This window comes from Pangasianodon hypophthalmus, chromosome 20 (assembly GCF_027358585.1).
Source record: "Pangasianodon hypophthalmus isolate fPanHyp1 chromosome 20, fPanHyp1.pri, whole genome shotgun sequence".
In the NCBI taxonomy this organism is placed as follows: Eukaryota; Metazoa; Chordata; class Actinopteri; order Siluriformes; family Pangasiidae; genus Pangasianodon; species Pangasianodon hypophthalmus.
The window spans coordinates 2,384,814-2,402,712 of NC_069729.1; the positions used below are offsets into that span (position 1 = coordinate 2,384,814).

The 17,899-nt window shown below is 39.3% G+C and overlaps 1 protein-coding gene across 13 annotated transcripts in view; it reads right to left on the reverse strand.

Annotated features, from left to right (window-relative positions):
- itpr1b (inositol 1,4,5-trisphosphate receptor, type 1b) overlaps positions 1-17,899 on the reverse strand; it is a 110,808-nt gene that overhangs the window by 44,283 nt on the left and 48,626 nt on the right. For 6 of the 13 annotated variants that reach the window (XM_026935780.3, XM_026935789.3, XM_053226937.1 and 3 more), the window contains 5 exons: positions 15,976-16,011; positions 9,420-9,455; positions 8,290-8,337; positions 6,941-7,070; positions 5,475-5,662 (listed from right to left, as the gene is read on the reverse strand). In XM_026935780.3, the coding sequence (XP_026791581.1) occupies positions 5,475-5,662; positions 6,941-7,070; positions 8,290-8,337; positions 9,420-9,455; positions 15,976-16,011 (438 nt within the window). The remainder of the gene's footprint in view (positions 1-5,474; positions 5,663-6,940; positions 7,071-8,289; positions 8,338-9,419; positions 9,456-15,975; positions 16,012-17,899) is intronic. The other 7 variants (XM_026935790.3, XM_026935788.3, XM_026935787.3 and 4 more) reach the window with 3 other exon arrangements.

The following is a 17,899-nucleotide window of genomic DNA, read 5'->3' on the forward strand; positions in this document are numbered from 1 at the left end:
GGCTTCTGTTTAGCCACCGTACCCCATAGTCCAGAAGTGTGAGAAATGTGAGAGATTGTTGTCACATGCAGAAAGGAGTGTCCAGTACTTGCCTGCAGCTCCTTTAATGTTGCTGTATGTCTCTTGGCAGCCTCCCTGACAAGTTTTCATCTTGTCCTTCCGTCAATTTTGGAGGGACGTCCTGTTCTTGGTAATGCTATTTTCTCCACTTGTTGATGATGGCTTTCCAGTGTTCCATGGTACATCTAATGTTTTGGAGATGCTTTTGCACCCTCCCCTGATCAATATCTTTCAACAATGAGAGAACCTGTACATGCTTTGTAAGCTCTTTGTAGACCATGGCTCCAGCAGTTGGATGAAACCAAGAGGATGTCAAGAAAGAGTTGATTTTTATTTGGGTTAATCAGAATCATTTATTTGATGACAGGTGTACGTATGATAATTAGTTTTGAACATGAGTTTGAGTGTGATTGCCTCATTAAAAATGTTGTACACGCTTGTGCAATGAGGTTATTGTAACTCTTGTAATTATTGTAAAATGTTTCTATTTGTTTTTCACTTGAATTTTGTTGGTTCCTCTATCACAATAAAGGTGGGAATAAATCTGACTTTATTTATTTATTTATTTATTTATTTATACAATTTTACAAGTTTAACAGGGATGTGTATACTTTTTTTTTATAGCCACTGTATGGTCTTGGGTTTCCATGACAAAGATAAGCAAGTGTGCATTATAAAATTTAGCAACGTGTGCTTGTAACTCTCCAGAGTTTCTATACTAAACCTAGGTCACCTACAGCTGCTAACCACTGACCTTTTCCTATCCTAACACCTGCAGTGTTACAGATGTTTCAGGCAAAACTTTAAGCAAATCTGTCCCTTCCTTTCAAAACAGTTTCAGTATCCTCTCTCCGTTAAAGTATCGGGTTTGAACCTACAGTAGAACCACATTAGAACCTACATTAGAACAGGTGAGGTCAATGTTCTTATTAAGAGAACTGTTAAGAGAAACTGGCAATGCATGCATGGCCAGGGGAGAATTGGTAGAGTCTAGCTAGGAGACCTTAGTACGAGCACTGAACAGACACTAAAAGGTCATTGTAGTGTCAGAGAAGGAGCAGATAAAGAAAACACAATACACAATACTCTCTCTTTCTATCAGTATGTGTTTGGCTTGCATCATCCTCCTGCAATGGGAAAGTCCCAAATTTTATATAGCTTTACAAATCCCGCTCAGAGGCAAAAAAGTGCGTCTACTTCAGCATGACTTAAACATGCAACATAGGTTTTGGTGCTGGCAGGGTTTGTGGCCTGTCCCACTTCTCTTTGTGTTGACTAACTCACTTCCCCTTTTTTTGCTCAATACTGGCACCTTTACATATTCCCTTCATTTTCTGTCCTCCTCCATCTTTCTCTTTTCCATCCTTTACTCTATTGCTCTGTACCTTCGCCCTCTCCTCTCCATCTACAGCAGCTGTCTCTCAGCCCAGCAACCTAGCCAGATTACCTCGAAAACAAACACACAGGGGAAAAAAGCCGAGAGGAACGAGTGCGCTTTTGACCTGCTTCTGCTACTCTGAAACAAAAAGCTCCTCTGTAAAAGAAGCAGGGCAGCAGGACTCTCCTTACAAAACACACAGCAATGTGACGTGTCCGCTGACATTGCTTAGGTTCACTCAGCTCACCCTCCCCTCCAACACACACACAACAAACAAGAGTTTGTCTTGGTTTACGGAGGTTGATGGGGAATCAGGTGATGGTCTTAGCAGGCCTGAGGTCTCAGAGCTATCACTGCTCCTGATTAACTGGTGCAAACTGGGTTAAAGGTTAGCACACATCATAGACAGTGGAGACAGACATGGGGATGCTGAGTCACATCACCATCGCCATGGAAACCAAGAGACAAAAAGGCAAAATCATGAGTCATATTAAGCATAATGTAGAAGGTGTTTGTTTGGAAGACATGAAGGTACTGCACGGTCGTCATCAGACACTTTATACAGATTGGTTAGTGATAAGGTGATTGTGATTGTCAGGAAGAGGGAAATGCATCAAAGGGAAACAGTGAGATAAGAAAAAAAGTGAGTGATTCACTGTGAAATCAGAAAGAGAACACATCAGAGCAGAAACGATAAGCGAAAAGCTGTAATTCCCCCACTAACTCTACAGAAGGGCACCAGTACACACATCTGCCCTAAATCACACCCACAAATGACAATAGAAGCATTTTAGAGGCTCTTCAGCTGAAGAAGCCTGTAAAAGTGCAAATTCAAAGGCTACTCCAACTTTATATTTACATATGCAAAGGCAAAACAGTTCACATTTGAATGCTGAAGGCCTGTCCATATTAAAACATGCCTTTTCTAAACCTTTTGCCCAAATGACCATTGCTGTTGCTTGATACAGGAAAAAGAGTTCTGAATAAGTGTCATGTATGGCATATTTAATTCTCACATTTACTGAATCATGTCAATCAATAAATGAACAAATATTATATGTATATAGTTAATCATTTCCAAAAGGTCTTTGTTTCGAGAATTTACTATACTAACTAGGTGTTACATAGACAATACCTCGATAAGCATATCTAAATGAAGCCATTTGCAACTCTGCCTAAATGTTTGTGAGGCTTAAATAAAGAAAACTGTTCCTCTGTGAAAATGAGATGAAGACAGCAGATATTCATATGCACCCCAGGCCGTCTGAGAAATGTAATATCTAGTTTAATATCACAAGTGAATAAAAACATTACTGTGAGGTGAGTAAATCTGAAAGTTGATCATAAAAAAAATAACTTAGTGATTTTCTTTATTTTTCACATTACGTCATCTAGGATATACGAATACGTAATGTAGCAATGAATGCAATCTTAAAATAAATGTGACAGCCATAGAGCCACTACACACACACACACACACACACACACACACCACACACACACAGATGATGGTTAATCCAGTTCGTAATCTCATTTGTCTACAAAGTAACCCAGAACTTCATTGTGTGCCTTTCACACAGGTAAAAACTGCCTACAGACACTTTTTTTTCTATTTTTCACTTTGTCTCTTTTTTCTATTTTTCACTTTGTCTCTTTTAATTTCTCTCATTCTCTATCTATCTGTCTTTTCTTTTGTTCTCTCACTGTATCCCTTCCCTCTCTCTCTGCCCTGGTTCTGGCACTGAGCAGCGGCCCAGTTTAAGTGTGTGTGTTTACTGCATAGCTGGGGTGTGTGTGTGTGTGTGTGTATTTGCTCTGCCAGGCCTGGTTTATGTAACAGACCCTCATGTGAGCAGCTTTGTGCGAGAGCCTGCTGGAAGTTGGGGGAGCATCAGGTAGAACGGCTATGCAAATAACAAGCTCATTACGCAACAGGAACTGTTTGTGCAAGGGTGCGCACACAGGCACGGATACACACACACACACACACACACGCGCATATTTAACACAACAACCAAGCTAACATGCACACACACAAACTGTGCTACGTGATGAATTGCCCCTCAGTCTGTCTGTCAGCCCCCCAACCTCGTCTGCCTTCACACAACCTCACTGTGAGGTCAGTGGATTGACAGGTTGCCAAGGCAACGCAAAGAGGTGGTGGTGGGGGGGGACACTGACGTGAGGAGCTGGAATTATCTGAGGAGATGGAAAAGTGCACCTTCGCCTCTCCTCTCCATCTCTCTCGCCCCCTCTGTCTCGGTCGAAAAGCCGACGTGGTTTTGTGATTTTACTGCAATGAAGTATCAGCTTTCATACTGTGTCAATCTTATTGTGAAATCCCGACAATAAGTCCTGATATAAAACTCTCGAAAACTATGTTCAGATGCAGATGCTAGTGAGCACCGCATTATGTGTCATTCTGGTTTATTACAAGTTGTAGCAAAACACCTGAGATGTGTGTGATGAAAAGTACTCAGTCTCCTGATTCCACTCAATCAATACCTGTGTTTCAGGCTCCGAGGCAAAGACGTCACTGGTGTCGGATTTGCATAGTTAGCATGTGCATGTGAGCATGCACGTGGCAGTGTGCACTTGTGTGTGTGTGTGTCTGTGTGTATATCATCAGTGTTAATGGTGCCTTGTGTCTGAGTCAATGTCCTAATTTATTGCAAATGTTTGGTAACAGTCAACATGCAAATGAGCTGGTATAATAATGTTGTACAAAGACACTATTAAGGGTGGGGAGATATGACAAAAATATCATATCACGATTCTCAAAGACATTTTTATGATGCACGTTTGCTAACTCTGTATTCCCAGGAGTACAGCGCTGTTACCTTTTTTAACCAAAAAAAAAAAAAAAACATCTGATACTTTATTTCATGTTTACAAGAATTTTCTAAAAAAAAAAAAAAATTAATATATATTTAGAAATGACATTTTTATTTATAAAAATAAATTGAAATATTTAACACTAAAAGGAGAAATCAATTAAAAATCTGTAAATAAAAAATAAGTTTTACAATTTTAAAGATTAAGTATAAAAATTTTACAAAAACAACATAAAAGCATAATAAAGATATATATAATAAAGATAATAAAGATATCATAATATCCACAATATATCAGAAAAGTGTATTTTTGCATAATTTATCACAATGTTGATATGATAGCATCATATCGCCCAGCCCTAGATACTATTTACACTAATCAGAAAGCTCAGATATTCTTCTTTGCAATATAGAAAATGCAAAATAAAGCTCTGAGTCAAAGTGACTCCAGCAATGAAGTCTATCTATCTTTTGTTATAATATAATTACTTAGGATTTTGAACTGGAATTCTTTTGAATATTAATTACACTAATACACACACACATATCAATAGTGATATCATTAGCAATAGTGATATGTGTTATGTGTTATGGAATAAGGAATCTACGGATATAATAATATTCTTCATAAATCTTAATGTTTCAGATTTTTTAAATTTAATTCACCACAGTTTTTTTGCTAGACAGATTTAGAGCCATGTAAAAGCTTGACAGCTTCGACTCGTTGTCTTGCAGAAATATGGTGTTAACCCTCCTCCAACATACAGTTAGCCTGAATCCCGCATGCTTTCGTTTTCACTATACATGCGTGCTACATAGGGTATACATAACGGCATTGTAGAACTGTTATAACTATAGCGTACCATGTGGATTCATCTGGGATTCAGAAACAGCAAAGGAGTGACTCCAGAAAGTGCATGCTGGTTATGGTTAACCACATGTTGTCGCATGTTTATATTCTTTAAGGAAATTGGTATTTAATTTAATAAGAGTCATCATGGAACATCATGCAGCCAAAATGTTTACTAAAAACTTTGTGTTTGCTAAGAACCTAAGATAAAAGAAATGAACAGTGAAATGAGGATTTGTTGCCCTTTAACACACAAATACAATGCAAATTCTAGCAGAATTTAAACTGTGAAATCAGTTCTGAAATCCCTGGGATATATTCAGAGAGCAGTGCAGAAGATTAAATACAGTACCTGTATGACGGGGTTTCCTCCCTCGAGCAGGGCGATGGCCAACAGGATGCTCTCCTGAAAGATGCGGTCGCTGGTGGCGTTCATGATGAGGTCGATGACCAGGTCAGATGCTCCCTCTCTGTCCAGGTGGCACTGCACCTCGGCCAGGCTCAGCTCCCCTCGGGCTCCCACCGAACAACCAGAGGATGCTAAGGGGGCAACAACCATATTTGCTTGTTGAACATCCCATTCCAGATTTAGTTCCCCCTTTGCTGTTACAATAACTTCCACTCTTCTGGGAAAGTTCAAGGGCTAGAGTTCTTCCACTCCAACCTTAGCAAACCACGTCTTCACAGAGTTTGCTTTTTTGTCATGCATTGTGCCAGCATGGCAACAGTTTAGGGGCCTACATATGTGTGTGACACAGAAGACAGACAGGGGAAGGACAGTGGTCTCTGGCACTGACATTCTACCTGCGTCTAGGGACCTAAATGTGTTGAAATATGGGAATTTGGGTGAGTAACAAACTGTATAACAAAATATGCAAACCAAGCACCATAGCATACTGACGTGATTTGCATTGTTTAGCTTTTACCTTCCATATACACACTTGCACATACACACATACACATATTTACACAAACACTTCCTGTAGCAGGTGCCTCTGCAGGCTATTCCCACAGGAAGTGTGGGCATCCTGCTCCCGTTGCCTGGCAACAGCAGAGACGGCTCTGAATATGTAGGACATGCAGCACAAAAACACCAAGGGTGACGAGGGCAGGGAAGAAAAGAGAGAGAGAGAGACAGAGAGAGAGAGAGAGAGAGAGAGAGAGAGAGAGAGAGAGAGAGGGGAACTAATAGAGAGAGAGAGTAATAAAAAGCTAAACAGACAAACAGGACTGAAGCAACGAACAGACAGACTTATGATGAGAGGAACAGAAGGATGAAGGTGGAGATGGAGGGATAATGAGAGAGACGGACAACTGAAAATAGGAATAAAGGGATGTAGAGACCTCTATAAAACCCGTGTATGCCAAAAGCGGTTTAGTTTAGGTTTCAGCTAACATGTACACACACCGACCCGACTTGTCTACCTAACAAACACAGACACACACACTATGAGGTCCTTCCACTGACGTAATTACTGCTATGCCTACACATACCACTAACACTAACCAAGTTCTTGTTGTTGGAAAAAAACACCATTTTGCCATGTGGGGACCGACCAAATGTCCCCACAAGGATAGGAATATCTGACAGAATCTACCTTGTGGGGACATTTAATACCAAACAAGATTTTAAAAATGCCCCCACACACACACACCTTTTGTGACCATTCCATTGACGTAATTATTACTGTGCCTATTTTTTTATGCTATGTCTAGCATTAGGCTCTTTTAGTTTTGTTTGTGTGTTTTTAAATAACACACACACACAATATAACACACATTGTCACAACTGTGGATGGAGTCTGTTTACAAACAGACCTGTGGGAGCTTTACTCTGTGCCCCGGGGCCAAGGGGTCCGTTGCTGAAGGTGGTCAAGCTGTCCCTCCGTCCTCCTGGCTTGAAGTTGCCATAGTAACGGTTTACAAGGATTTGCCTCAGAGCTTCACCCTGGCAACACAAGACGAAGCAGAGTCAAACAAAGTCCAGTTTAACTAACATCAGCTGTGATCCTCAACATGTCATTTTAGGGCTCTAGATTAGGAAAGGACAGTTATCTGTTAAGATTTAGAGCTGATAATTCTCTATATACAATCATTATAATCACGTTTTATGTTAAAACAAATATTAAGAATATCAATAAAGGAGATCAGAGACAAACTCTGATCACACGGCCAGAAGGTTAACTTTATTATTATCTTGAAAGCGCTGTCCACATGACATGTGGCCTTTATAATGAGTGCTTAGGACAGGATTTAGGAAGGAGACTAAAAACCCAGTGTCCTCCTCACTAATCTCCAACCTTCTTAGGGAACATCTCAAATGTACAAAGATAAAACAAGCTACTATTTATGAGTTATTTACGAGTTATGAAGTAGTTTATAGCACAAGACACCATCTTACATCTCTACGCCTCAGCGTTTTGGCAGAATTCACAAACCTGCATCACAATTTTGTGTTGCTACAAACCTGACATGCAATCACTGGAAATCTGCACCATGAACAATTAATTATTAGCGATCATACATGTGTGAATTGAAACTACTCCTCACTCGTAGCACAAGAGGATGTGTCAAATTAATGGTGGGGAATCAAATATCTTCCCAAAATTGGTTGCAGTTCCTCAAAACATACTTCCACGTCCAAGATGTGTGGTCAGGTGGAGCATTCAGGGGTTTTCCTCTACACACACCGCTCACTCTATAGAGGTCACTGAAGATGTAATGACAGTTTGGTTTTTTCATTTTGTCTTTTTATCATTTTATATATGAGCTACTAAGATTATATATCTTAGTGATGCTTTTCCAGACTTATGGCGAGATTTCAAAACTGTGGTTAAAATCGCTAATCCTGGACAAGCATTACTTCATCTCAGAACTGGATGTAGATCAGATTTTTACCTCTGCTGTTCATAATCTGTAGGACTGCGCTAATAAAATCTCCTTAGATTCAACTAAAAAAAAAAACAAGCCACTTTTTTCATTGACAATATGTGACTGAAACACGCAACTATTGTGGAAATAGCACTAAACCTTGCACTCAGTACAGATGGGTGTTTCCTCTTGAGGAAGCGTGAGGCAGTTAGTAAAGGTAGTGGGAGTGTGTGAATGGAGACATGCTGCTCGAGCAGGGGGCCGCTGTTTCAGGTTCGAGCCATGCTACTACCTACCCGTTTCTGATCCTCCATTTGCTTCTGGGGCTGGTTGGGATCAAGGTCCTGAGAGCAAGGCGAGTGAGCAGCAAGCCAAAAAGAGAAAGAAGGAGGATGGACAGGGAGGGGAAGGGGCATCCAGGAGAACAAAAAGAAAGGAGGGATTAATTCTATCCACATTAGTCATCTTTTAATGGCATGCTGGGAAAAAAGGTGGGACAGATTTCATCATGCAGTTAAGTGGAGGAAATGAGAAGTGTTTGCATCCCTATGTGTGTGTGTGTGTGTGTGTGTGTGTGTGTCGTAAGTTGGCTGTGTAAGACATTACAAGCACTGGATTAAGTGACAAACCATAGATATGCACGTTTACCATAGCATAATGCTCCTCTGTAATTAATCAAAAGGACAAAAACAAAATAACCATTTAGTGGACATTTAGTCCATGACTAGATTTAAGTTCTATGCAAAAAGCCAACCCTGAAAGGCAAACAAGACGAAAGCTAATATGGCATCCTGTCTGTAGGTGTGCAAGTGTGTGGATGTGTTATTAGGGTGGATTGGATTCGCTTTCTACAATTAATGTCTTAATTACATAAGAGCAACAAAGGCAGCCAGGGTGAGAAACGCCTGGCATAGGTGAGAGAACAGATTAAAAAGTGGGAGGGAAAAAGCTGAACCCAGGTTACATAATAAATTGTGTGAGGGTTAATGACACAGAGTACACGGAATGAAATGACACCCATACACACATCAAATGAAAAGGGCAGAAATGTGAACACCACTGTAAAAGTAAGAGGATAAATAGATGTGTGAGAGGAGGTCCAAGCCAGGGGAAAAAAAATAAATTAAAAAAAAAAAAAAAAAAAACAGACCAGTCATGTGCGGCTATGCGATCAATCCGTTTATGAGGCTCCACCAGAGCTCTGTGTTTGTGTTTCACGGGTCTGTGTGTCTAAATGTGCGAGTCACCTCTGTGTCAACACAAATAGCTCCGATAAGGCTGTGTGTGTGTGTGTGTGTGTGTGTGTGTGTTTGTGTGTGCTGGGGCTGTAGCGGTAATGAAATGCATCTGGACAGATGCTATGGAACAGATCGACTACTATCCGCAACAACCCATATTCCTTCCAAAATATGGGTGTTGAACACACCTCGGCAAGGATCTCTGGCTCAGGAGGAGGAACCAGCTAATGGAGACAAAAAAATCCAAAAGTTAGTTAATACATAGAGCAAACAACCTAGCCACTTCAAACCTGGCATGCAAACGGCGCGTCTGTGTGCGCGTAAGAGTTTCTTTTTTAATTCATCTCGTTTACCCAGTCAGGCCATGGCTAATTGAACAGATCAGTGATAAAACGCACATGACTACAGACTAGCCCGAGAGGAATCTCAAAGAAGCACAAACAAGACGCGACAGCAAAATGAACACGCTGCATTAATACTGCATTCACTCACATGAGCCCTCACCCTGCAAGGTGCTATATTTGGAACCGGAGCGTCACGTGGCTTATATAACTAAGCCTCATCATGTAGGTCATCTGGGAAACCAGACTCAAGGCACAGGCCTGGGCATAAACACAGCCAACTTACAGGAAAGCTTCACTGACTCTTCTGCATTCTTAACCTGTTTATCCTTAATCCTTAAAGTGTATTATTGTCATTTAGCAAAATTGTAAAGGCAACCCTATGGCAGCACAGCCTTGCGTTTGAGTGAATTGATTTAAAAAAAAAAAAATGATGCCATGTTGTTTATTTATGAGGGGAGTAGATACACACAGGAGGTATGAAGTGTTGTCTGTCCTCAGCTACAACACACCTTAATACTTTTTTTTTTAAGTGAAGAAGTAGTATGTATGTAAAATCAGTGCACAAAGAATCACGAGATCTGACTAATTCACACTCCCGCCAGTTCTTGACAACACCGCTCTGATCGTTTCTCTGTTAACGTAATCCTTATTTTGAAAGGCATTGTGTTACTTCATTAATAACCAATTTCTCATAGCTTGCTTCTGAGTCAACGTAGACATTTACCAAAGGTTAACAGGTGATCAATGTCTGTAAAAGTTTGTTTATAAAATCATTATCTATACATGACAAATATATTGGGTGTGTGTTTTCCAAGGTAGTTATGGGTGTGTGTGTTTTATATTATACATAAGTAGGGATAGATAAATAGATAATATTACTTCCCTGATATTTTAAATGTATGTGTATATATATATCTATGTTTATGTATGTGTGTATGCATGTAGAAATCATGCGAGGTGAGTACAGTAGAGTGAGACGGCAAGGCAAGAGCATGCGCTACAGCTTCACGGTCCGAACTTTCAGCACGGCACGTATGACAGCATGGACAACACAGACAACACGTGGTTGACAGAAAGCAAACACTGAAAATGTGACACACACACACACACACGGTACAGCTCAAGATCGCGGCACACACTCGGCCCGCTCGAGGGAGAGGGACAGACAGCTGGTGCACGGCTTACGGTACTGATCTGACCACACACACACCACATACATCACACACACCACGCACATCACACACATACACGTCTCTGGACACATAGAAAAAAAAACTTTGAAAAGTGGTTGTCTTAATGCCAGCAGCAGCCTGCAGACACCCCAGCGAGTGGAAAGGGGTGGGGGGTGTGGTGTAATAACAACCTGTGACGCACGACGCCACGCAGTTGAGTAATAACACTACCAGCCAGGAATCTCCCTTTGTGCAAGTTCGCATGAAGGGCTGAAAAGAAGAACCTTGTGATGTTAGCAAGGTGTGACTTACAAATGTCCCTTTGCATCCAGCGACATGCTTATCATGCTTCGCATCAGTTCAGAAGAAACAACATGCGTAGTGTCTAAGACCGTTTGTTCATTTTCTCCACTGTTCAGTCAAGATCTGGGGGCAGCAGAAGGTGGTAGATCAAAACGCATGCCATGGAACAACTGGTCCGCCGTCACAGGGGTGATACTTGTTTGCATTACAAAGAAATCCACAGCATAATGTTGCACCACATGATCCATCATTAAACGCTAAATCATTTGACTTTTTTAACATTGTGTAGAGTCCTGCACAATACAGTTTTCTACATAATATGCCACATTTTAAATATAAAATACCTGTTTTCTTTTTGTGGACCAGCTAAATTCGCTCTCGGTTTACTCTGTTAAGCAAAATCACATGGAAAAAAAAATACTCTGTTTTGACGACACTGGCAGATACCGACACAGATTATTGCCAATTTTGCCTTATTAGGAGAGCATTATTGCCATGAGTCACTCCAAATGATTTTGTAGATTTCATAGAAGGGAAACGGGCCATACTTTGTGTATGGCCCTGTATTTGTGCATATCTTAAATAGGTCACAACGCCCAGCTATACAGGAAAGCTGTATACTTGTCTGTGCCACCCAATAAAAATTAGACTTTCTCACAAAAAGCTTTAATGAGAGGTCATTCACACCTTTATTCACTGTTGTATTTTCTGGCTCTAAAGCCATAAGTACAGCAAGCAGCTTCTTGATGCTGAAGCAATTCGTAATAATAAATCTAATAATCTAGCAGAGCAGGTACAATCAGTAGAAACAGTGGCTATCGTTCACATGATTCTTTGTCCCGTTGTTTTTTTGTTTTTTTTTGCATCCTGGGAAGACACTCCAGCACACACAGGGGCATAATGACCAGGTCAGCCTCTGTATAACATATCAGTTATGCCAAATGAGCTCCATTAAAACTGGCGGGGTGTGTGGGTATGTGTGTGTGTGTGTGTACGTGTGCTGGAGAGATCCCACCATAAACGTGATATGGCAAAACAGAAGGGAATTAGAAGGGTTAACAGGTGAAGGGAAGGGGCTATAAAATGGACCAATGCTTTATCACTCCATTTTGAGTGAGTGTGTGTGTGTGTGTGTGTGTGTATGCTGCCAGTGTCTCTCAGTAAACAGCCTTTGCCACACGTTTATTGGCAATTACAGTAGAAGGTCACACATCAACAGGGAGACTCAATTCCAGGAAAAAAAAAGGCAAACGGGTCTTATGTAACCGCTGCCCAAGCACTGGCAGGTACCCAAGAATCGTGCAGTGTACAGGAAGGAAATTGGGACAAGGCCCCACACACACACACACACACACACACACACACACACACACACACGCATGAACATATCTACCCCTACTGGGCACCGATGGCACTACAGAGGCAGAGCTGCACACACACACACAGCCAATAGGTTAGGATTACCCCGACTTAGACTAAGAGAGAAAGAAAGGGGGATGTGATAGTTTCACAATGATTGTAATCAGCTGGCAAAGATCACGCCTAAAACACACCTGCACAATCCACGGCCTCACCCTGCTCTGCCTCATTATGCAACCCCCGAGCTCAGAGGTTCACAGAGTGAAGACATAAATCTGCATTATCCTAATCCACCTTACATCACACGAACACACAGATACAAACACGGCCTCCAGTCTGCGTTATGAGTGTGTGTTTGTACAGAGATGAGCAGACAGCCTCGATGACAACAGCATCAGTGAAAAGGAAATAACATGTTACATGTGTGTGTGTGTGTGTGATGAGATAGAGAGAAGATAATAAGCATAGATTTGGTCATTTCCCTTGAGACTAATCAGAAGTCAGCTTCTACACAACATCTTCATAGCTCTATTTGTCTCCATCTATTCTTGAACTTCTTGGAGATGAGATGATTAGCAAGAAACGCTTCAGGGCTAAAAGTGTATTAGAACGAAGAGGAAGATGGCAGGTTCCTTTCTTCTATTTCTAATTCTCATTTAAGACTGAATGTAAACATGCATTTCTAAGCTCTTCTCTTTTGAACTTGGATCAAAAGCCTGTAATTATCATGATGGACCCACAGAACACGCTGAAATGAAGACGCCCACCATTCGCTTTTAAAACTTTTCCCATGATCAAGTTTGTGGTTTATCTTGCAGGGAGGAGCTATTGATTGATTTGACAAATCACATACCTGGACTCCAAGATCAAACCCCACTAGCTACTATTTTCTTTTTGCTAACCTAATCGCTTTACTCATATGCAATGACCTACAGGAAGTGCTACAGAGAAACACTTTCAAAAAGTGGAAAAAACATTTAAACGTTTAACCCATCATTTCAGAAATGAATCATTTCATCAGATCGCAGCTCAGGAGACAAGTTAAAGTGTACAGTAATGGTGGAAAAATTAATCTTGTACAGGGTGTCTGAATATATTTATAACTTTGATACCAAGTGAAAAATTTACTATCACACATAGAATTACCAATCGAGGAAATGTGTACACACAAAGCCAAATGCTTTTTCCTTAAAGTGTGGATTTGAGCACAAACACTGGATATGAGCACTGTTTGTGATGCACAAAACATCCAGAAGATAATCCAAATGCTGCCATGCACGCTGCAACACATCCACATCAATGCTTTCAACAGCAGTTGTGATTCTTGTCTTCAGATCATCAAATGAAGATGAGAAAATGTGTCAAAACCTGATATTCAGAAAAACCTAATGTGTTTCTCTGCAAAATGGGACAATTCCAATATTTCTACACCTCCTGGTTGACTTGGATAAAAGATGTGAAGATATTTTTTTGGACATTCCTGTCATCGAGAAATAAATCAGATCTTAGATTTATGAATATATAATGTAATTATGTAATGAATAATATTAATAAGTCTAATATAGATAGCTAAAAGGCACAACTGGCAGAACCCAGTGATAAGGCTTTGTTATGTCATATTAAAGCTCAGATTAAATCACTTAAAAAATCATTTCATCAGTTTCAATCCTTACATGAGAGTAAGCATATCTATCACCACATTTCTTTCTTGTTATCTCTAAAGCTAATTTCTTCTCACATCTCTGCCCCTCATGTACTGTAAACAACTGAGGTAGCATGGACACAGAATTCAAAATGGGTATAGATGGAACTGGTAAAACAGCACTTGTGTTGTCCCGAAACCCACAACGAAGTCTCTGATGGAAACTTTGGTTAAGTACATTTTACAAAACCCAGCCCAGAAGAAGTGATCCTTGACTATGCTGGAAAAACTAGCAGAAATGTGCAAATTTGTGAACCCAGCCTTACCTCTACTACAAATTAGCATACCTAAGGTCGTGTACTTTATGTCACATTTCACCCAGTAAGTGTCTGCACACTAACACCCACATACAACACTCAACTTCCTCTTCATGTAGACAAAATATGCAGTCTCACACACACACACACACATGTATATATACATGCATACATACATACATACACACACACACACATACATATACATATATATATATATATATATATATATATATATATATATATATATAAAAATAAATATATGAGCAATATGACAAAAATATTAATTCACAGTGAGTAGAGTGAGCAGACATTTTCATAATACAAGCAATATATATATATATATATATATATATATATATATATATATATATATATATATATATATATATAAAATACATAAAATACATACTTATATATACTTATTATACTTATTACTACATGTTGCTGTTATTTAAAAAAAAAAATCTAACACCCTTACTCATACAAACCAACAAACAGGAAACCAAGAATGCAGTTCAATTCAGTTTTAAAAGTGTGTGCTATTATGTGTTACTAGGTGCTACTGTGGGTAACAACAGAGTGTGATGTAAGTACTGACGATACCCAGGTTATCCTAAAAAAAGCATATTGTGAGAAATTATTATCACATCCCTATTTCACTGTTATTGCCATGCCCTAATGGGGCCTAATTACTGGCACAGACATCATACTTTGGATATCTGCGTACTGACACCCACAAAAGACGACACTTAACTTCCTCTATGAGTAGAAAAAAGAAAAAAAAAAAACTAACACATTCAGACAGAAGCTGTTATACAGCAAAGACCTTAGCCTCACCCACAAACCCATTCACAGGTATCATGCCGGTAAGTGACACGGATGTGCGCACACAAACACACACACCCCTCAACACATCTGCAGAATTTCTCAAGTTATCTTCAAAGGGGTTTACTACAAACTGTGTACAACCGCGGGTGACTATTTCTCTGCCTACACATTAATCAAACCATAACCTTTATAATTCCTTTTAGTTTTACAAATAAAAGCCACATTTTATGTAAATCTCTAATTTTCTCCAGACTTTCAGCACATCGTCAACATTTCTGATGTTTTCCCTATCATTGTGCAATCACACAAACACACACACACACAGATTTATATCAGATTAAATCTGTGTGCATGACGGGCCACAAGTTAACTTGTGGGGAAACGTCAAACATTATTTTATATTGAAAATAAAGCGTTAAAAACTATATAAGGTTGTAACCGAGAGAGGTTTGTGATTTTTTTTTTTTTGCAAAGACACTGACTCCAAACACTGGTTACTTTAGCGGTTACTTCACTGGTCTTGTGGGGAAATCTAGCAACAACAAAGCACACACACATACACAGAAAACAGCATTTTACATAAATCCGCACACACTCATACACACACCTACATTAAAAAGAGACAAAAGGGGACAGGTTTGTGGTGGGAACCAAAACAAAACAAAAAAAATACCCCACTAGACTAAAGGCACTAAACTAGAAGGAGGACAGCTACAGCACGCAAGCAAGAAGCAGAAGACAAAGAATGAAGGGGGAAAAAAAGATGAAAGATCAACCTCAGCCACATCCAGCTCATCGTCAAAGGCAATCAGCTGCAAGAGAAGAACACAAGCCTGGGGTTAGTGGGGAAAAGAGGCAGAACCAAACCCAAATGTTCACACACCCACGAGGGGGGAAAAATTAGGTAGGTGGGGTTATGCAATTTAAAAAGCATAGAGCGGTAAACCCAAGTATAAGGGCTTGATCTAGAGGAGAAGGGCATATTACTAAGCAAGCTGAACAGAAAGTGCAAACAATAAACCAAGCACTCTCACTATATATCACCAAAGCAGAGGTAATTATCCAAATTACCAGAAACTGTGCACTTTTATTTTAGTGACTAATAAATTGGGTAATAATGCCTGCTCTGTGTCCTCAGCTTCAATCTACCGTATAGTACGCTGGAGCTTTCACGGGCTGTCTCAGTGCCTTATCTCATGCAGCTATCACAATTTTACATACTAAAAAAAAGGAAAATGTCTCAATAATTTGAATATTAATTGTGCTGGCTTGATACAGGAGTGCTAAGAAACCAAGCCTCCATTTGGTTTAGACTGACTATCCAGTATTAGTAGTCACTGGATCAGGTCACCTGTTTACCTGATAAACTAGCAACTCACGATGAATCCTTACATATGATTAGGCTAAAATTCAGGAGCAGTGCAGTCTGTCGGGAAAATCAGGGAGGATTACGGACAACACTTTATTTGGATAGTCCAGTGTAGACGCTCTACAGACAACAAACTATCTACAGACTGTCATGTCAAAGGTTAATGGTTGCTGCTGTTTAGCAGATAATCTATACACATTATATACAAAATCAACTCATCCTTCTTTCTTTCACTTTCTTCGACTGGTTTATAGCTCTGGATGTTTAGTAGATTATCTACAGTTCCCTCCAGAATTACTGACACCTTTCATGAAAATGAGCAAAAGTTACAGTACATATATATATATATATATATATATATATATATATATATATATATATATATATATATATATATATATATATATACATATATATATGTATAAAAAAAATATGAAATAGTTGATATTTTAAGCTCAAAAATCTTCTCCCCCAATCACTTTTTTTTTGTTTTTTTGTTTTTTTATAATTAAAAAAATCCCTTACAATTAACACATGCCAGCTGTATCTTTCTTGAAAAGACCAAAATTCTGTTGAAAGTTCTGTACTTCCTTCTATGGTAATAGATGATGGGTATTTACAGGATTTTACAAATTTTTTTTTTTTTTTTTATGTGTGCAACCTCATATTTCTACCACATGCAAACAGGATAGGGTTACACATGCACAAGCAAGCACAGCTCACAGCAAATGAAAACCAACAGCAAATGAAAAATAATAAACAATACTGAAAAAAAAAAAAATGAAAACGTTTCAGGGGGTCAATATTTCTTAGGGACGTTATTCGTTTTAGCCCATATAGTTTTTGGAGAGAAAATGCTATTACTTCTGATGAAGACGATAAAAAGATAAACAGCTTCTACTGCTTGAAAAATTGAATTATTGTGCATAAGGTTTATTTTCCACAATCGCTTTTGCTCAGTTTTATGAAGGGAACAGTAAAGCTTACTAAAGCTATCAATTCTATATTTAGTTCTTGCGGAGTCAGTAAGTTTTATCACATGTTGTGGAAAGATACACATCACTTAATATGCTGATAGACTGGCTCAGGACAATCTATAGATGGTTTGTAGAGCATGACGGTGACAAAAAGAGATACTTTTTACAATTTAGTTTCCATATATAATAGGTGAAATTCAGACTTTTCTTTTTTTTATAACAAGATATGATTGTTTAAGGACCTTACTTACTTCAGCTAAAGTGCATAATATCAGCTATTCTTCTCCGAAAGAGAGGAAGTTGCTACAGTGGCAGAGCTGGCCAAATATTGAGCCACCGTCATTACCCCGAATT